This window comes from Pituophis catenifer, unplaced genomic scaffold (assembly GCF_029215685.1).
Source record: "Pituophis catenifer annectens isolate HBS135680 unplaced genomic scaffold, rPitCat1.0.hap2 SCAF_512, whole genome shotgun sequence".
In the NCBI taxonomy this organism is placed as follows: domain Eukaryota; kingdom Metazoa; phylum Chordata; class Lepidosauria; order Squamata; family Colubridae; genus Pituophis; species Pituophis catenifer.
The window spans coordinates 1-22,512 of record NW_027257392.1 but is presented as its reverse complement, the minus strand read 5'-3'; the positions used below and the strand labels follow the sequence as shown (position 1 = coordinate 22,512).

The following is a 22,512-nucleotide window of genomic DNA, read 5'->3' as shown; positions in this document are numbered from 1 at the left end:
GTCTGATGAGAAGGGGGAATCAGCCATAGTGACTGTAGGGATCAAGGCCCCCCCTCTCTTCTTGTGTGCCTCTGAGGAGGGGCTGTTCACTTCGCCCCGCCAGGCGAGATAAGAGCAGCTGAGAGCCCGAAGGTCTCACCAGCTAACCCTTATTGCAACAGGCACCGCACTTGGGATGGCTGGGCTGAGCCTCTAATAGGCGATGGCGAAATTAGGCCCAAGATGGCGGCCCGCGTGACTTCAAGATGGCGGGCGCCACGTGGTGCTGAGCTGGTGCCTGTTGAGGGCGACGGACTTATGCTGGTGGCCCGAGGGTCCAGCCAGCTGCCGTGCCTTAATGCCGCTTAGTTTAGGTCCCTCGTTGCTCCGTGGCGGCTTCTATAGCGCAGCGGCGGTTTGCAGGGCTAGCTGGGCGAACCGCGGCTGCACGCTGCTTCCTGAGGCGATCGGCTCTAATCCCAGCCGATCGCTCTGCTCTTCGCGGTAGCTGCAGTCCGATCCCGGGGCTTGCAGCACTTTTGAATTTGGCGCCAGCAGCGGCGAGCGAGGGAGGCGCGCTGTGTGGGCGGCTCGGCTTTCTGAGCCCGACGCCCAGCTGATCAGCGCTGCCGCTGTGAGCGGCGATAAAGTAAAAATCAGGGAAAATCAGAAGAGAGGCTAGAGAGCTAAGGAAACACCTGGGGAAAGGGAATAATCAAAAATAAATTAAAAGTCCTATGCGTCCCTGAATGGCAGGGAAAGAAAGAGGAAAGCAGGAGACAAATACCTTAAAAATCCAGGAGCTCCTGAGAAACACGTCAGTGTTTGCCAAGCAACTGAGCGAAGACTGGGGTATCATGGAGTGGGGGTGTGGCTAGGCAGAGGGGAAAGGGGAAGTCCTTTGTTTTTTAGTATTTTAACACTCAGTTGTTTGCCAAGGCTGAAGCATTAACCCATTCCTGGATAGTGGTAGCAGCGCACAGGAAAATTAATATTAGTAGCATTTGTAGAACATTTGTATCAATTTTCTTTTTAAATTATAACTTGATGTACATTTTATAGATTTGGTCCATAATTCTTCCCACTGACATATTGTAACTATTTCTTTAAAATTTACAACCATTTTATCATATAGTTTTTATATGTTCTGTTTATCATATCTAACTAAGTTTACATATGTGCCCTAACAGATGGTTTGGATTTGATCAACTAATTTTGTCTTTTTTCCTTAATACCTTTTGTTCTGATTTGATTGTTGAATAAAACACGCATGAATAACACTGCTATTTGCATTTCTGTGTTGTGTAAGGCAATCAGCATTATGTTCTCTCTCTAATTCGAGTTCTGAAACTTGCTTGGATTTTTGTATATTAAGTCTTAAAGCAGTCTTCCTTGTATCTTTGGAACATTAAAATAGGCCTTTACTAAATTCTCTTGACTGGCCTTTCGCCAAAGTTTCTGAATAATCATGGTACATCTGTTCTTTTGTTGAATTCATCAGTGCTATCCAGAGCCAAGTTCAGCTACATGTCCCAATTTTCCACCCTTTTTTCCAGTTGAGAGATTTGAGTAAACTACAGATGCTCACTGTTATGCAAACTAATTCATATTCAGCAAGTATGTTATTTTCAAAGAAGCTTTTCAACAAGTATGTTATTTTCAAAGAAGCACAAAGATGTGTTTTTTCTCTGCAACTGCAAATGAAGAAAGCTGAACCAAATATTTTAGTTGTTATTCAAATGCTGGTTCTTTAGGTACAGTGATAAAGGAAGTATTAGTTCTTTAATATCACAATGCATTATAGCATAATTAATAATAATAATAATAATAATAATAATAATAATAATAATAATAATAATAATAATAATAATAGATTGTCAGATTAAATGTATGGAAAACCAAAGCTCTGCATGGACAGCACTTGAAAAACATTGAAGGAAAATGTGATAATAACTTGACATGGCCATGGCTTAAGAGGGGAACCATCAAGAAAGAAACAGAAGGCTTAATACTTGCTGCTCAAGAACAAGCACTACAAACTATTACCATGAAAGCGAAGATACAAAAATACACTGACAATCCAAACTGCTGACTTTGCAATGACAAAGTTGAAACTTTCACATTTAATATGTGAGTGCAGCAAAATCACACAAACTTATTACAAAGCTAGACATGATCGAGTTGCTACATTAATCCACTAGATACAATTTATTGATATCGTTGCACCAGGAGATGCCAGAGTCGAAGAAAAAGAACTGGGGGAAAAATCATGAAATATTGGAACCTGGCCATCGAAACTACGTGATTATGGATGAAACATGTAATAGTGATACCTATTGTCATTGGAGCACTTGGTACCATGGCCAAGAATTTTATAAAATACATCAAGAAATATTTTAAGAAGATACTTGGTTAATACCTAGGATGCTGGCAGCAACCCATATCAACCATTAACACCAGTCAATTGTATTTGTGATACATTTTAAATGTCCAGTTGACTGAGTTTCATGTTTAATGAATAAAAGAATATTAATAATAATAATAATAATAATAATAATAATAATAATAATAACACAGCAGCAACAACAACAACAACTGAACTCAATAAGCACAACAATAAAAAGGCAAGAAAAAGATTAGAGGTGTATACATCAAGAGAGTGAAAAAGTCCACTCAATGGAGGAAATACCATCAAGGCAATCAACATCTGGGAAATTCCAATCATTAGATACACAGCTGGAATACTGGATTGGACTCAGCAGAACTAACAGCAATGGGTAAGAAAACTAACAAGAAAAATAACAATGAATCATGTCCTTCATCCTCGCAATGACATTGATAGACTCTACCTACGAAAGGGAAATAGGTGGGTTTGGAATTTTGCAAGTACATCAGATGGTTGAAGAAGAACAAAGGGCTTTAAAAGAATATCTGAAGGACAATGAAAAAGATGCACTGAAGTTAGTATACCAGGAAGGCTTACTGACTACTGGAGACCAAACTGGCCTACAAGAAAAACCAAATGAAGAACAGAATTAAAGCAAGGAAAGACAAATAACTACATGGTCAATACATAAAAAAAAAAAAATAGCAGGGAAAGCAGATATTAAGGCTTGGCAATGGCTCAAAGTTGAGGAAAGTTGAAGAAAGAGACCAGGAGACTAATTCTGGCTGCAGAAGACTAAGCCTAAGAAGAAACGCATACAAAGCCAGAATTGAGAAGATTGCAACAGATAGGTCGTCTATGCAAAAAAGTCAAAGAAAAGGTAAACTGCTGCAAGAAGATCACACAAACTGACTATAAGCAACAGCATGACAAAGTAGCAACAATGCACTGGAAAATCTGCAAGAAATATCATTTGCCTGCAAGCAAAAATTGGTGGAACCGTAAAATAAAGTAATAGAAAATGAAAAAGCTAAATTGGTCTGGTACTTTAAGAGTCCAAACAGACATACACCTGCCACATAATGTCCCAGATTTAACAATTGTTAAGAAGATTTTTTTAAAAAGCCTGGATAGTGGATGTGACAATACCTAGAGACAGCAGAATGGACGCTTTGGATTCTCCAAGCAGCGCGCTGGAGAATGGAAGGGAAAGAACTGGAGAAGATTTTTTAAAAATACAAATATCTACAAATAGAAAATAGAATGACTGTGGCCTTGGGTGTAATCCCAAAACAACTGGAACTCACTTGAATATCATTGGCATTGACAAATTCACCATCAATCAATTGCAAAAGGCAATTTTACTCAGAACAGCTTCTGAGTAGGTCTCTGCCCTTGAATTATTCTGCCGCAGGCATAAAGTGAACCCCAAACCTGCACACTTTTAGGAGTGTGGTTATGTCCTACCTCTTTACCCAGGTTTTAGGGTTAGAATGAATTGAGTTTAGTGGGTAAATTGTAGAGGTTTTCAGTTCTGTCTGTCATTTTAATGTATACTATGTTTTAATGAGCAATATTTTATATTAATTCATTATGGCTTTGTCTTTTTTGAGTTTGCCTTATAAATGCATGTCTAAATAAAATAAGATCTTGTAAGATCAGAACATTCAATTCACATCAGCAACCCATTACAGAAACAGCTACTTCATGAAACCAACACTATGGAAAATGTATTTTGAATGTTTTTTTCCTCTGCACCTTATTACCTTTGGACTAGGGAAGAAGTATCCCTGAACTTCAGAATGGAGTGGTCAGATTTTAAAAAATATATGAAGAAAGAGAAGTGTTAGAGGAAGTTAGAAATAACTATACCAGAACATTAGGAAAATATTTACATTTATTTATATTTTGCATTTGTAGACTGCCCATTTCTCTCAGAAAGGAACTTTGTGCAGTGTACAGTACAAAATCAGCATATACAGGTATATAAAATTAAAGTTAAAATATTGATATTAATTTAGGATTAATTTTTTTAAAATTATAAAATTATGAAAAATTTCAAACAAAAGTATTTCTAAGAAGGCAATTTAGCCTTGTTAAAATTGGTGAATAAAGATGGAGGGAAGGCTCTCATGGTACCAACCACCCCAGGACTGCATTATCTTTTGTGCCCCATGCAATGCGCAAAACCATATTTTGACCCCTTTTCAGAAGACGAGGAGAGTCGGGGCCCACTTCATCTCAAGGGGGGGAGAGAGAATATTCCATAGTACACGGGGCAATGGCATAGAAGGCTATCTTCCTAGACTCCACCAGTCAAAATACTTTGGCTGATGGGGCCTGCAACTTATCTTCCCTTTCTAATTGGGATTGGATGGGCTGATGTGATGAGGTGGAATTGGTTCCATAGGTAGCATGGCCCCATGCTATGTAGAATAGAATTCCTTATTGGCAAAGTGTGATTGGACACGCAAGGAATTTTTCTTTCGTGCATATACTCTCAGTGTACATATTACATAAAAAAACAAGATACACTTGTCAAGAATCACAAGGCACAACACCCAGTGACAGTCATATGGTACAATTAAGCAACCAAATCATACTAGGAAAAACAATCAATATCAATATAAATTGCAAGGATACAGGCAACGAAGTTACAGTCATGCATATGTAGGGCTTCATAGGCCATGACCTTAGTTGGATTTGAAAACAAATTGGCACTCAGTGCAGTTCACAAAACAACAGTGCATATGTGCCATTCTTTGGGCACCCAATATTGCTTGTGTAGATGCACTCTGCACCAGTTGAAGCTTCCAGATAATTTTCAAGGGTAGTCCCAAGTAGAGCATGTGCAATAGTCCATTCAGGAGATGACCGAGGATATGAGTGACCAAGCTATTTTAGAACCAAAGTGACCAAAGTAATATTAGAAAAGCATGAATTTAGAGTACTGTAGCTATTTGTGAGATACTTTGGGGATGGGTGGGGGGAGAGGTGAGGTTCCTTCAAGCCAATTCATTTTTTGGTGACATTTTTTGGCAAGATTTCATCGATTTCATTGCCATTTTCTTCCTTCTGTGCTGAGAGTGAGTAACTGGTCCAAGACCATTCAAGTGAACTTGTGTCTAAGGTGGGACTAGACAATAGCAATGAACAAGGAGAGTTACAACTAGCTTTCTAAACTGGCCACTGCAGCATCCCCAGTCATATGATCATGATTCGGGCACTTGGCAATGGGCTCGCAATTATGACAGTGAAAGTGTCCCTCGGTCATGATTTCCATTTGTGACTTTCCCTACTGGTTTCTGACAAGCAAAGTCAATAGGGAAGTCAGCAGGAAGTCACAAATGGAGATCATATGACATTGCACTTAACAACTATGCAGGATTAATTTAATGATCACTACTGAAACTATTGCTGTAAATCAATGCAGTCCACATGATATCATGCTTTACAACCATGTCACTTAGAGATGGAGTTCCCAATCCCAATCACTGTTGTTAATTTAGGACTACTAGTGCTGCTATAACTCTTTCAATTATCACTTCTGGGCTAATTTTTTGTGAAAATTTCTTTACATACTAACACTGCTTGATAGAAACAACAGCAGCAGAGAGTTGAACTATTAATCATGCTTTTATAAACTGTAAATAAATAGAATAAACTAGACTGGAATCCTTATATTTCTTTGTAGAGGCCATTTAAATCAACTCTTTTGTTGGATGAACAGCTGTAGAATAGTGTGTGTGTGTGTGTGTGTGTGTGTGTGTGTGTGTACACATAACTATAATCTCATAGAAATAGCTTTACATGCAGAGGTAGGAGAGTGAATATATACCAATCTCCATATATATGATTTTTACAATTTAGTCTATTGCCACAGTATAAGGAGTTTTGTGTGTGTGCACATTTATTTATTTTATTAAGAAAACTCTGGATGGCTTATAGAAGAAATTTTACTTCTAATAAAATTGTTTTTAATTTGATTTTATTTGGTGTGTGTGTGTGTGTGTGTGTATTTTTCTTTTTTTTCCGTAGGTCTACATGTGCATTACTGTTCTAGCCAGGGTTTTTCCTACGTAAATCAAGATGTTTTATATAGCAATAGTTAAGTGACATCCCAAATCACTATTTTCTAGGCTTTATCAGACATTTAAGCAGCATTATGCTGTCTGTTGTAAGACTTAAGGAGGACTAAAATAGATCTATTTCTGGCTTATTTGCCTTCATCAGTTAGCCACACCCTCATTTTATGACTCCTCCCTGTATATATATACACATATACAATACAGTGGGGCAAAAAGTATTTAGTCAGCCACCAATTGTGCAAGTTCTTCCACTTAAAAAGATGAGAGAGGCCTATAATTGACATCATAGGTAGACCTCAACTATGAGAGACAAAATGAGAAAACAAATCCAATCACATTGTCTGATTTGGAAAGCATTTATTTGCAAATTATGATGGAAAATAAGTATTTGGTCAATATCAAAAGTTCATCTCAATACTTTGTTATATATCCTTTGTTGGCAATGACAGAGGTCAAACTGTAAGTCTTCACAAGGTTGGCACACACTGTTGCTGGTATGTTGGCCCATTCCTCCATGCAGATCTCCTCTAGAGCAGTGATGTTTTGGGGCTGTCGCTGGGCAACACGGACTTTCAAACTCCCTCCAAAGGTTTTCTATGGGGTTGAGATCTGGAGACTGGCTAGGCCACTCCAGGACCTTGAAATGCTTCTTACAAAGTCACTCCTTCGTTGCCCGGGTGGTGTGTTTGGGATCATTGTCATGCTGAAAGAGCCAGCCATGTTTCATCTTCAATGCCCTTGCTGATGGAAGGAGGTTTGCACTCAAAAATTCACGATACATGGCCCCATTCATTCTTTCCTGTTCACCGGATCAGTCATCCTGGTCCCTTTGCAGAGAAACAGCCCCAAAGCATGATGTTGCCACCCCCATGCTTCACAGTAGATATGGTGTTCTTTGGATGCAACTCAGCATTCTCTCTCCTCCAAACACGACGAGTTGTGTTTCTACCAAACAGTTCTACTTTGGTTTCATCTGACCATATGACATTCTCCCAAACCTCTTCTGGATCATCCAAATGCTCTCTAGCAAACTTCAGACGGGCCCGGACATGTACTGGCTTAAGCAGGGGGACACGTCTGGCACTGCAGGATCTGAGTCCCTGGCGGCGTAGTGTGTTACTGATGGTAGCCTTTGTTACGTTGGTCCCAGCTCTCTGCAGGTCATTCACTAGGTCCCCCCATGTGGTTCTGGGATCACCGTTCTTGTGATCATTTTGACCCCACAGGGTGAAATCTTGCGTGAAGCCCCAGATTGAGGGAGATTAACAGTGATCTTGTATGTCTTCCCATTTTCTAATTATTGCTCCCACAGTTGATTTCTTCACACCAAGCTGCTTGCCTATTGCAGATTCAGTCTTCCCAGCCTGGTGCAGGACTACAATTTTGTTTCTGGTGTCCTTCGACAGCTCTTTGGAGCTGTGACTGTTTGAGGTTGTGGACAGGTGTCTTTTATACTGATAACAAGTTCAAAGAGGTGCCATTAATACAGGTAATGAGTGGAGGACAGAGGAGCCTCTTAAAGAAGAAGTTCTGTGAGAGCCAGAAATCTTGCTTGTTTCTAGGTGACCAAATACTTATTTTCTACCATAATTTGCAAATAAATTCTTTCCAAATCAGACAATGTGATTGTCTGGATTTGTTTTCTCATGTTGTCTCTCATAGTTGAGGTCTACCTATGATGTCAATTACAGGCCTCTCTCATCTTTTTAAGTGGGAGAACTTGCACAATTGGTGGCTGACTAAATACTTTTTTGCCCCACTGTATTGTATATGTTTACCAACTTATCAATTACTTGAATTGGATTCTTGTGTTCGATAATGTAATCCATAAAATTTATAGCATTTTATTTAGTCTTCAAACAGGATATTGAATGCAATTGAAGGCTGAGTGCAAGATATATTATTCTACTTCAGTAGGAACGTAACTAAATCATTAGCAAATGGTTACTTTTGCTTACATTGTATATTTCCTCTTTTAACATTTCCTGTGTTTGCGTGACATTCTGAAAAGAAACTAACCTCTGATAGAGAACCAACTCTTGCAAAAAAAAAAAAAAGAAAGAGAAAGAAAGAAATTGCAGCTAGAATTGAACTGGTTGCTTTTAACTAATTTGTGAAGGCAATAATCAGTGGGGTTTATTCCTGTGGCAAATCTGGTGGCAAGCTGTTTCAAACTAGTATCATCTAAAAGGTTAATGTTGGGAAAAGATTATCTGAGCCATACAGTATTAGAAATTGTCAAATGAAAATATGTATTATTAATTGGCAACCTTTGAAATTATTCTGAATTAGTCCTATTGCATCTTTTTCTTCTTTTCCCATGTCCCATATGATGACAAAATGGAAGTTTATCCAAGTTTAAGAACAAAATGCCTCTTAAAAATAGATAATATAAGTATATGCTGTGTTTTAAACTCTCTGGTCCTAAATTTTCTGCTTTTGGCCAAATCTACCTGCAATATAGAGCTTAATACATATGGGTTCTAAACCAAGATATATTTACTACTGTCTTGACCTTGACAGTCACTATGGTTTCCTTTGAAAATGTGTTCTGTTTGAGGTAGCTGTTATGGTACTAAGCCTGTAATTAAGTATAGCAAGACTAAAGGACAAATAGCCTTTGCTTGTAAAAGTTACCTCATAATGAAATAAAGTAAAATTCCATATTTCTGTATCTATTCCTCATAACGTATTTGGTAATGAATAACAGGAAGACAACTAGCAATATCTGATTACTTATGATGTACAATATTAAAAAAAATAAAAGCTCCTAAGATTTTACCACAGCTTAAAATAACCAGAAAAAATAAAGTGAACTGGATCAAAATTTCTGAGATCTCAAAGGATAAGAAATTATGTGTCTTCACATTATTACTGCGAAAGAAGATGAAGGATAACGGTTGAGGACCACTGCATTACGGTGCATGTATAAGGTCTTTGCAATGCTCTAAATCACCTTTTAATTAATCAAGCACAGTTCAATAGTTAATTTCTTAGTCCTATTTAATATAAAGTCCAAGAGGTATCTCCCAAATATATTGAAGCAGAGCAAACACAAAGCAAACAATCCTACTCCACTTTTCTTCCCATGCTCTATTTCATTAATGCATATAACCTACTGAAAATATTTATATTTCTGAATCTCAAGTTCATTGTGGTTTCCATTAATTAGGAAAACTGTACATCAGGTGAGTTCATTTATACAGTATCAGATTCAAATGACTGGAGTGTTTGGTGGTACTAACAAGCAGGAAACCATCAAAAGGACCCTTTTTGTGCATAACAGAAAGATTGGAAGCAAGAATTTAAACACTTACTGCTTTTAGAATGCCAATCTTATTATTGTGTAACTTCATAGGCCTGCAGGTCAACAGCCTACAAACCTAAAGGGCCTTTGCTCATTTATTTTTATAAGCAGCCTTTTAACGACATAAATTGAAAGAAATTACAAGCACATCAATAGAAACTACAGAAACAACAGTATTATCCAATAACAGTACTCTTCTCTTAATTGTTACATCCAAATTAAAGGTTTATTTTACCTTATAGAAAGAGAAAAGAATTAACATGAAAGCTGTTGATTTGAAAGGTTTCATCTGTATATAATATTGAATATATATTTACTCTTGTATAAATTACAGTCAAAATTTTGTTAGCATGTTTAAAAGTCTGATGTGGAATTTATTGTAAAGTGAAGTAGCTCCATCTACTACTTATAGGAGCATCCACTACTTTTAGGAGTATAGATCGAGAACAGCCCCTTACTAGGTAAAAGTTACATAGGCTTGACCCAGTTTGTGTGCAAATATTCTATAGCTAGGAATGCCAACTCTTGTACACAATATAAGCTATTAAAAAAGTATTGCTATGGACAACTTCACAAGCTTGCACCTTTGGATTGTGTTGCCCAATTACAAGAGCAATGACAGGATACATCATCACTGGAGCACCTTTCTGTTTTGTTAATAAAATCCACTGCTGATCAAATGATAAAAAAAAAAAGTATTGCTAATATAAAGTTGCTTACTACTCTTTAGTTTCGCATATCAAGGTCTACTTCAAATAAAAATACATACCCTGTCTTGTATTAGTAGTACAACTACAATTGGAAAGTTAATTGACAATTGAAAATTGACAAAAAATAAATACTTCCCCTACAGTCCCTTGTAGAAACTATTTGCAGTAAAAATTACTGAAGCACAATAATATATACCAGATATGCATTTATATAGGAAATACCTTTGTGAAGACAGGTCTTGTATCAATTTTATATGTCACTTTGAAAAGAATTGAACCTTACAATCATTTTTGAAGGAGTGCTGCATTTTATGTCTTCTACCTAAAAATATGACATTTTAACTGAATGGCATGCACTTTCTGCTTGTAATGAAAATACAATTTATTTATATATCCTAATTTAAACCAAACTCCATAAGATGAGAATATGAGCGGTGCAAAAATTAAAACGTACTAGTAGTCCAATAGATAACAAGCACTTTTTCAGCTTGTTTCAAACTTCTATTGCCTTAGAATCTTGTCCCAATTTTGTACTGAGGCAGAACACAGAAATATGTTCTATCATACATCAACGGAACTATTTTTCCTTATGCTGGAAAATTTCCATCGTATTTCAGAATAAATTATTAGTTTTACAATTCTTTGAAATATTTAGCCAGCCCAAGAAATGATTAGGATTCAAAAGCAATCTTATAAGTTCAGCTCTCTATCCATAAGGTAATAGTGCACCTCAGATGCTAATGTTTCTACTTCTGATTTAGTAAGTAGGCATAATTTTCTGAGCTTTAATGTTCAATCCATCAAGTTCTTGTTTTAGAAGTGTATGCATGTTGCACATACATGGCATTTGTTTCAGCAAAAGTATCCTAATGGTGAAAGGGGAATAAATTGATGTACTTATTTATGAAATTGCCCATCTCACATTAAAGTGACTCTAGGCAACATACGATTAAAAGCTCAACGAATATAACAATCCTTGGGATTGAAGGATAACACCCTGGTCACACAAATCCAAAAATAAAGCAAACAACAACCCCACTTAATAGACCTCACCTAAACCTGTGACCCTGGGGAAACCAGGCAGGATTTCAGTGTCTTATGAAAAGCTAATACTATTACAAAAAGCAAGATTATATTATGTGAAAGGACCAGAAATATACCCTCTACTATATCTGGTGGAAAGAGCAAAGGTGGTGGGAGAAATGTGGTCCCCCACTCCCAGATAGCTTGGTCCCATGCCATGTACAACTTTATAGATGATACCTGCACAAGAAGCCTACTAGGAGGCAATGCAGTTTATGGAACAGCAGTGTACATGAATGTAACAAGAAACACCCCAAACTGCTCATGCCACTACATTCTGGGCCAACCGCAACGTCTATGTGTTCTTCAACACAGCTCTATCTAGAGCAGTGGTCCCCAATCTTTATGGCTTAATGGCCCAGGGGAGATGGGAGAGGAAGTGGCTTGCATGAGTGGACCCTTGTACACTTCCGTGGCTCAGTTACAAACCAGTTACAGCCTGGTAGTGGAACACTGCTCGGGGGTTGGGGACCTCTAATCTAGAGCATGTTACAGTGATCAAAATGGTAGTTAACTAAGGCATAAATTACCTTGGGATCTAGAGATTCTCTCTTCCTATCAAAGACCTCCCTCTCCTCATGGAACATCCCTACTGCTCCACTGAGATTAGGGATCCTCTTATGATTTTCATAAACCATAATTGATAACTGACAAGGAAATAAAAAACTGGCAAATATTGTCTTATCCTTTCTGGTGGCAGGAGTGTTTGGTGAGCCCAATACCATTTAAGGCAGCGGTCACCAAGTGGTGGTCCGTGGACCACTGGTGATCCGCAAGAAAATTTTAGTGGTCCGCAGAAAAAATATTTTCATTTTTTCTATTGCACTAAATCAGGGGTCTTCAAACTACGGCCCCTGCGCTGGATACGTGCAATGAATGTTTGTATTGCTGCAGAGAGTCTCACCCTTCGGGGTCTTTTTGTGCGGGTCAGAGGGGGGCAGAAATTCCAACTCGGGGTCTGCTTCGGCTTTCTGGTGTGGGGCTTTGAACGAAGGCTGGAGGGAAGCGCCGCTGGTGGCGAAGAGCCAGAGGGCCTCGTTCCAGTGGGACTGCATCATGGCCTGGAACTGGCTGACCATCTCAGCCTGCTGAGCCTGCAGGTGCCAGTACCTGGCCTTGCAGGTCTTTCCTCTGCTTGGAAAGCTTATGCTCGTAATCCTCAGTGAGGTGCTTCTGCTGAGCCTCCTTCTCAGCCAGATCCAATCTGAACTGAGCCAGCTGTTTTGCCATTTCTTTCTCGTGGTGGCTGCTTAGCTCCAACAACTGCTTCCTGTTGGGGCCCTCCCAGCCACTCCAGGCAAGGAGTGGCTGGGAGGGGAGGGGCAGGTAGAGGCCGACGAGGCACCCCTCGACACGAGTGACATCGAGTTGGCCACGCCCACTGTCATATGTCCACCTACCCGGTCATTAGGCAGATAATATTAGAGGTCTGCGGGATTTAAAATTATGAATTTAGTGGTCCCTGAGGTCCGAAAGGTTGGTGACCCCTGATTTAAGGAACACTTTTATTGGGCAGGAAGGAAGATGACTCGATTGAAAATTGAACTGAAGTAGCTGAAAATCAGCTTTACCACACTTACATTAGCAGTAATATAGTATCTAATACTGTGTAGGTAGGGGGCACGGTGGTTCTCTGGCTAAGATGCTGAGCTTGTCAATCAGAAGGTTGGCAGTTCAGCGGTTAGAAACCCTAGCACCGCATAACAGGGTGAGCTCCCGTTACTTGTCCCAGCTTCTGCCAACCTAGTAGTTCGAAAGCATGTAAAAAATGCAAGTAGAAAAATAAGGACCACTTTGGTGAGAAGGTAACAGTGCTCTCTGCACCTCTGGCATTGAATCATGCCAGCCACATGACCACAGAAACATCTTCAGACAGTGCTGGCTCTTTGGCTTAGAAACAGAGATGAGCACCACCCCAAGAGCTGGAAACAACTAGCACGCGTGTGCGGGGGAACCCTTATCTTTACCTTATTGTATAGTTTTTTTTAAAAAAAGCTCTTATTTCCATGCTAAAAGCATCTATATGAATATATATTGTTATAACTTTCCTTATTGGAATATACTATTCAGAATCATTTGTAATTACTACCACATATAAGCCTAATTTATTTATTGTATGTTTATGTATGTGTCTGTCTGTCTGTCTGTGTACATGCATACTAAAACAACTGGATTTTTTTAAAAAAGCAACTGCTTAGAATGTAACTGACAAGCAACCTGGAGATTTAAAATATGCCGCAGGTTAAAGGCAATTTATGTCTTGTTCACTTTCTGAAATACTGAAATATGAACAACTAAAAGTGTAGAAAAACAACAACACTTTCTGGTATTGTGTCATTCAATTCTTATTACTGATGTTTGTCAGAGACAGGAAGTAAAAGGGAAGGGAAAGACTATGATGCAAGAAGTTAGTGCAAAGAAGCAATTCATACTTCCAAACTTGGCTGAAAGTCACATGTGCTTTTCTGTGCTCAGAGTACTACATTTCTATGCAGGAAGAGGCGGTGGAGGATGTGAAAGGATGAATCTCTTTCCTCTGCTTCCTCTAACATGCTGAGAAAAGCTGTATTCAAAATACACTGTGAGTAACTAGTATATTTCCTTCAAAGCAAATAGTATCCAGGCTGAAATGTAGAAAGCAACTCTTTAAAACCATATATAGGAATCTTCTATGAAAATGCCCATACTGAAAAACAGTCAAATAGGCTTGAATGTACCATTATAAAAAGTAATCTAAAAGGCAAACGTTATCTTGAAATTGTGGAAAGACATAGCAATCTACGTAGGTCTTGCTTTGAAAAGTATTATGATATACCTACAGTGTATTTTGAGATTTCTTTCCATTGCTTCTGCATCAGTCATTTATTGTCCTTTCATTCCCAATTATTATAACAACTGAAACCCAGATGCAATAACATTAATATTAAATGCATTAATATTTTACTGCTATTACAGTAATGTACCTGTAAACTTTTTCCTTTGGGTTAAAAGGTTACATGTTCTAAAACTGAACTTCTTTTGTAATGACTTAACCTTTATGGTTTTGTGGGCTATGGAAACTGCATGTATTGTTTAATTACATATAAGAAGTGCTTTACTAAAAATAAGTGACAAATCAAAGGTCAGCAACTAATTAGATGGTTAATGAAAAATATTCCCAATGTCATTCAGAATTGTGTACGCTGATAATAAAAACATTAAATTTCCTCAAATAATTTAAATTGGGATGAACAATTCCATTATTTTGGCAATCATTTTTTTAAAATTTGCACTTAAGAAATTTGGCTTTTGAACAAATCTTAAGATTGCATTAGCAAGAGATAGCACCAAAACTATCCCTGTCACTGTGTCTGTGAAGGCTCCTGGATTGGGGCTAAAAAGGCAAAAGCGGAAGCAGTATGCTTCATCCCATATTTGGGTAGACCAGGTGGCCCTGATAAAAAACACTTAATTGTCTAAATACTTTAATCAAGTCACAGCAAGAGTTCTGAAGCATTAATGTTCTTATTTAAATGGGAGAGAGATTTTGCAGTTAAAGCATTCACGAACCATGAAACTGTAGACCAACCTTTCCTAATTAACATTGGCTTTAACTCCAAAAAATATCAGATCAAACCACTTGAGGAATTTTTGGGTTTGAAAACCATAGATCTGCAGGTACCAAGGATGGAGAAAGCTGCTTTCCAGTATTCAAGCAAAAACTGAAATAGCTTTGCATTAATTTTTCTCCCCATACTCCAAATCCAGTATAAAATTGGTTAAAAGAACAAAAAATACAGAGGCTTCCTTTTCCCCAAGTTATCCCAGAAGAGACTCATAAAGTAATGAAATGTTTAATTTCCTGTTTTCACATTTATACATTAAAGGTGTATTGTTGTTGATTTATTTTGCATACTGTTTGTATTGGTTTGGATCCAATAATACTCTGTGCAAGTAGAAAATCATTTTCATACATTCTGTTTCAATCAATTCTGCTCTCCTATAGCATATCCTATGGCAGTGTGGAGTTTTTTCAACCACAGAAGTTTTTCAAGATGCAAGCAGGACAACTGTGTTAGCGGGAGGGGGGGGAGGAGGAATGTGTACACCACCACTTTTGACATATTGTGATGTGATAAATAATATGGCATTTATGGTACCAATATATTTACAGGGACATCACCTGTGCATGCCAACCCTGTTGTTGTAAAGAAAGATCTTAATTTAAAACAATTACACAGAAAACCAGCAACTGCAAAGAAATTATCCACTGAACTCACATCAGCTTAGTAAAGAAGGTGGGCAATTGGAAATATCCCAGAAAAAAGCCAAAGGTAAACTGAGTGAAATTAGCCTTTGGCCTATGTACTTTTACCACTTCAGCTCTCTGATTTGTTGGAAATCCTTTTGTAAAACGATGTTCTTGGGAAGCTAGCTCCTGGTCAGTACTCAGGCCAGCATGACACTTTTTCTTTCCAATGTATTGCATATTCTTCTATGCCTTCCCTCTTATAGATCTTGATTTTCTATTTTTAATTTTCCCAAGGCCACTCAACGTTCTACGGTCAAAGAGCATGAACATTCCCATTATATTGTTTGGATAATCCTTATACTTATTTCCCTTATACTTATTTTTTATTTGTCCTACTTCTGCAATATGTGAGTCTCTCTGAAATATTCTAGTTTACTCCTCAATTCCCACTAATTCTGTTCCGGATTCTGAGCTGTCACAATGCAGCATACAGATTTGTTATTACCATAAAATAAATCTAAAATAAAATGTTTTTATCCCAACTATAGAACATTATGAAGAATACTCTGCCTGTGATGGCATGCGTGGAAGAGGAGGCACGCGAGCCACCGCCCCAGTTCAGCTCCGCCGCGCATGCGCGTGCCTCCTGCTAGCCAGCTGCTCTTCGGGTCTCTGCTGCACATGCACAGGGGGCGTGTGTGTGGGGCGCACATGTGCGCAGGGGGTGAGGCACATGCAGGGGGCAGGGTACTGCATGGGGCGCACGTGCATGCGTGAGGCCAAGCGCATGCACAGGGGCCGCATGCGCATTGTATTTTGGAGGTTCAGGCGCGCACATACGTGCTTTGGGCACTCGGTCCAGAAAAGGTTAGCCATCACTGCTCTATGCCATTACAGTAATCTTCATGTATAATGCACTACAAGCAACCATCTACACTGCAAACAGCCGTCTACATGCTCTTACTTAATATTACAGCAACTGTAACATTATTTATAATTTGGGAACAAATTACATAATGCTCAAACCATTCTATCTTGTCTTACTTGGGAAAAATATTCCCACCCATCTCCAGGTTATCTCTGCTTGTTAATACCATTTATACATCTATTTTAATGAAACATATACTACACATGTAATTTTAAATGATTAGGAATGAGGAATTGCTATAGTTCTGACAATAAATAAAGGTACTAAATACATGCCTATTCAGAACCAGGCTATTTTATACCCAATGCTACACATATGATGGAGAGGAATCAGTAGAACAGGCATGAATAATTACTTTTCCCAAGGGGCCATATGAGAAGCTGGGGGCTGGACAGTTAAAGAGGAGTTAAAGGGCCGGATATGGCCCACAGGCCGTAAAGTGCTCTGATCTGTAGTACAGAATATGTATAGCTGATTTTCTTGCAGATGTTACTTTACACCAGGGTGGATTTGATTTAAATCGAGTTGATTTAAATCACAATTTAAATCATGATTTAAATCATAATTTTTAAAGAGCAACTGTCATCTCTGCTACTCCTTTGATCCACTGTTGACTCACCAATAGTCCCAGTGTTGCAGAATATACAGCCTCATGCTACATAACTAAGCTCCATTTCATGTTGAATAAACTAAATTATTTATGTATCTTAAATAGAAAACTATCTTACGATAGATTTTTACCCCAAAAGTTTTTTATTAAAATAAATTTGATAAAAATCAAAAAAATCCGATTTAAATCAAAAAAATCTGATCTAAATATAAAAAAATCCAATTTAAATCAAAAAAAATCTGATTTTTTTGATTTTTTTAAAAAAATCATTGATTTTTATCCACCCTGCTTTACGCAGCTAGATAACATCATCAGTATGAGGGAGAGGGGTATATATAAATGGGCTTTATCTCCATGTGTCTATTGATTACTGATTTCTCTGAGTACCATGTTTCCAGAAATTCACTAGCATTATTGGATTTGGATTGATTTAAAATGTTAACAGTTTGCCAGTTGAAACTGTAACTGTCAATTGCGAAACTGTTACCATGCCATTTAAAAAATACAATAAAAAACCTAGGAAGGAAACAAACAGCCTAGTACACATCCCCCCCCCCCCTCCCCAGCAGTCAACACCCAATAAATCAAGAAACAGCACCAGATGAACAACCAGGGAAGAAACAATTCCCTAATAAAGGAACCATCAAGGAGGTAACCATACCCCAACCAAGACTGGCAGGGTAAGACACTATATATATAAACAGTCAGAAAATCCCTGTCTCCTTTGCACTGATAATGTTACCTAGCTAGGTTATGAAACATTTGCAAAAAAAGAAAAGAAAAAAGCAGTCCACCTCAGAAAGCACCAAGTACTGAATGGAGAGGAAATAGGAAGTCTCACTGCATGAACAAAAATATGCCTGCTGAATATTAGTTATAGGTCAACATTTAAATTCTAAATCCTGTTATAGTTCTTCATTTTGGCTTTATGGAAATTAATTTTACTGTTATTATTCTTATCCTTATGTCCATCATTATCTACAGTATTAAAATTCATGTTCATGTAACAAAAAGTCCACCTAAAATACCTCCATTTCATTTATAAAAGATTTTAAATTGTATTATCACAATATCTACAAAAATATGGTTATGTCTCTTACCAACTGAAATTCTCTGCGTCTGTCATAAGCATGCTGGATTCCACTGTCTGCCCACAAAGCTCTTACTGTTGGAAGATACTGTAAGAAAGTATAGGTTTGCACCATCCCTTGCACCACTTCTGAACGGGTATCAAAGGCCATCATCTTGTCGCCATTTGTTTGATTAGCAGGATTTCCCCATGGAATATGAAGTTTCTCACGAGCATCCACAAGGACTCTAACACCTTCAACAAAATTGAAACTATGTGTTAGTTTCCAAATGCATTTACATTAAACTTAATAACTTGTTACTCTCAAAACACAAAACATGACCCATGTATACAGACAGCTTCATATTCTCACCCAAAATGTAAGAAACTAAATGGAAAAACATATATGCAGACCAGAAATAGGTAACAATCCCAAATCCACTATAGTAACCTGAACCAGGTTATACACACCGAGGTCTCTGATTTCCTTTGATTTCACCTGCCTTTGTACATATAATAGATACTTCTAAATCTTTTTAAAAATAATAAAAGTTTCTCAAAGTATGATTATGAACATTTTCTTTAAATTATAAGTGATGGCTGCTCTAAAACTGAGTTGAAATCTATCCACTTAGCATTCTGATTCAAGCAAATCTCGAATCACATTTTACAAATTTTAATTTTCCAGTAAAAGGTTTAGTATTGCTCATATTTATTTTCATATATGCAATTCCAGACATTTAAAGTAGCGAAAATTAATTACATGCTTCTGGGAGTTCTACTATATTCAACTCAGCAGTTTTACATCTCATAAACACGCAGAGAAACAGCTGCAGCAAACAGGAGAAAATGATAAAATATAGATTAATCATTATCATATATGTCAAAGTTTAAATGATTCTAAAATGCAACAAAAATTTGATTAAATGCATTGGATTTAATTTAAAATACAATTAAATGTGACTACATTTTAAACAACCTTTTTGATGTTTAAACACTTAATATTTAAAAATAAAAGTTTAAAAAGCAAAATGTGTATTAATTGGTTCAATACTGAATGGAATATTGGTGTACTGCATAAAAAAGTTCTTGTTTCAGCATTGTCATAGACTTGTTAGACGACAGTCTTATATTAGCACTTCTCTTTTGCTAAAAGTCACTACCTGCATTAGGATCATTCATTTTCTGCATGTAAATTAATATTTATTAACATTATCAATATATCATGATTATAAACACAGTGCACTTTGTATAGTTCACTACGGTATTTCATAAAGGCTGGTATAATCATTACCTATCACATGATACTGTCATAAAGCATAAAACATGTCCAAGATTACAACAACCAAGAACAAATTATTTTCTGTTTGAATGTATTATCAATAGTTTTTTATCCACAAGACCCAGTGTTGGACAAGGTTGGAGACCCAGGTTCAGCTCTATTTTCAATCACTGGGTAATCTGGGATGAGTCACTCTCTTAGGCCAAACTATGTTGCACATTTGGTGTAAGGGGAAATTGGAAAAGGGCGTACTACCAGTATGTATGTTGCCTTGAGCTCCTGGAAAAGTGGGATATAAATCTAGAGAATAAATAAAATTAAAGGAAATGTTTTGATTTTTATAGCAATTAGCAGTTGAGGCTTTATGTATTTTTTAAAAAGTACACATAGTTATTTACCAAGAAATATATACTGCTGACAAACATGAAAAAATATTTTAGTGATGGAATGAGTGTAAATTACAACAGATACTTTGTATTATAGTGTACTCTTCTATTAGCAATCATTTGTAGGAAACTGTAACACTGGCCTTAATACACCAGTATGTATGTAACAAAACTAAGTACTTTAGTTGCATTTCCGCTGCACTCTCTGAAAATTGGTTTTATCTTCATTTTCTAATAACTAAATATGAAAATGATGTCTATTAGTTTTCAGTGTCAAATAATGTCTATTTAAGCTACAATCTTAAATTGTAGTACAGTATGTTATCATATATTTCCAGTTTTCTAAGACATGGTGGTAGAAGACAAGAAATTAGCTGATATTCAAAGTTGTTTACATTTCTTGAATGGCATTAAAAGACAAACATGTTTGCTGTCGGAAAAGTCCCAAATTTATTTCTATGAATCGCTACTGCATGATTAGAGTTAAAGCATCCGCTAGTGCCATGCCCACCATTCTCTCATGTACTTATCGCCCAAAGTGGTTTCCCTACCTATCCCCCCCAAAAATCTCTTTTCACATTCCACAGCATCCTGTAAAAATAGAAAGTGTTATCTCCATGATTATAACTTGCAACAAGAATTCAGCTGATTTAATTGAAAACGCAATAAATCTTTGCATTCAACAATGCTTTTCACTTGACCACCGGTAAGGAATATTTGTAAAAGCAAAATGCACAGTAGGCACAATATTTCTTTAAAATGAAAGGGGGATATAGATGAAACTGTACATTATTATAATGCTACCCTAAATTTCCCTTCATATTCTTTGGAAACTGACCTTCCTAACACATTTCCCCACATTTGTCCAAATTAAAGCTGCTTTACACTCGGTCATCTCAACATTCCATCAACCACCTCTCAGAGGCACATAATGTGCAGCCCACACTAGTTTTGCGATTCCAGTAACAAAGTTATACATAATTTCCTCCACTTATATATCCCTGCGTCCGTCTCCGGGCTCCCCTCCATCAGCCTCGGCGCAAAATGCAAGCGGGCCGTTGCAACTTTTATACAGAAACAAGGCCGTCTGACACAAAGGCTACCACCCCAAACGCCATCCCGTGAAGGCACCGAGGACGACGCCTCGCAGGGCACAAAGAACGATTCTGACATTCACCCCCGAGGCCTGATTGAACGGCTCCCGCATCTCTAAGTCGGGCAAACCTCCCCCCACCCCCCACCCCCTCGTCCAGGCCACATCCGCCAGACAGGACGCCGATTTCGCCAAACTGCCTCTTCCTCGCTCCGCTCCGAAAACGGGGGGCACCTGCCTTCGCTGTTGCCTCCGCCCTCGGACGCTACCCCAGCCCGGAGCCCATCTCCTCGCAGCCCATTAGACCACCCGCTCCCTCCCAGCATCCGCCGCCGTTTTTCCCTCTCGAGGGTCCTCAAAAGCGCTACCGCCAAACAGACTCGACTACTAAAAGTGCGTCGGGCGGAAGGTGGCCGCCTCAGCCATGCTTTCAGGAAAAGGGGGGGGGAATAAGGCGTGACTTTTTCTTTTTTTTATTTTCGCGGCCATGCCCGCGCAGATCTCCTTCACGAGGGTCTTCGACCGTTGCAAGGGCTTCTCCTCCTCATCCCCCCCCCCCAAAGCTGGGGTTTCTTCGGCAGCCCCTAGAACTTTGGGTCTTTTCTCTCCCGAAGCCGCCTGTCTTCTCTGGGCTTGGTCGCTCAACCGCGACCGCCCCGCTGCCACTTGCACCTCCGAGGGAATCGCCTCGGCCAACCCGCCCGCCCGCCTCCCTCCCTTCCTTTTGCAGCCCCCCTCCCACAACCGTACCCTTGATGACGTTGCTGTAGATGGTGGCGCGGAATTCCTCCCGGGCTGACCGGTCCCAGTCCTGCCCGTGAATGATGCGCATCTGCTTGAGGAACGTACTCTTGCCGCTTTCGCCCGCGCCCAGCAAAAGGATCTTGACGAGCCGCTTGACGTAGGTCTTCTCGCGGTACAGGCACTTATCGATCTCTTTAGACCGCCGCTGCTGTTCGGCCTCGGTGCTGTTGAGCATGCAGCCGGGGAAGCAGCCCGACAGCGAGGACCGCGACGGCAGGAAATCCGCCATCTTAGCGAGCACTGCCAGCCAGGGAGCGGCCGCAGCGGCCCTGCACCGCTCTGCGCCTGCGTGGAACCAGGGTCGCTCGCTCAGGCCCCGCCCCTCCGGTTGCCCCTATGACAGGAGACGCCGCTCGGAGAGCGTCGCGTCAAGAATGCCCAATCAAAGACTCGTTCTGCTTTCACGTGGTACCCGCTTCTTGTCTTCTAAGTTGGCTGGCCCCGCCCCTGGGTCTAGCACGTGATCCTATCATCTGGTCTCTGTGTTCGGAATTTCCCCTTCTTCGGATTTGTCACGTGATGGGTGTTTTTTTTTTTTCCTTCCAGGGGTTGATTT

The 22,512-nt window shown here is 38.9% G+C and overlaps 1 protein-coding gene across 1 annotated transcript; it reads right to left on the bottom strand.

Annotated features, from left to right (window-relative positions):
- Positions 1–378: 378 nt before the first annotated feature.
- LOC139327005 (guanine nucleotide-binding protein subunit alpha-13-like) lies at positions 379–22,185 on the bottom strand. Its single transcript, XM_070956697.1, has 4 exons — positions 21,903–22,185; positions 18,423–18,646; positions 10,732–10,792; positions 379–611 (listed from the first exon to the last, which is right to left on the bottom strand). The coding sequence occupies exons 1-4, from the start codon at positions 22,183–22,185 to the stop codon at positions 379–381; spliced, it is 801 nt and encodes a 266-aa protein (XP_070812798.1).
- Positions 22,186–22,512: the final 327 nt, after the last annotated feature.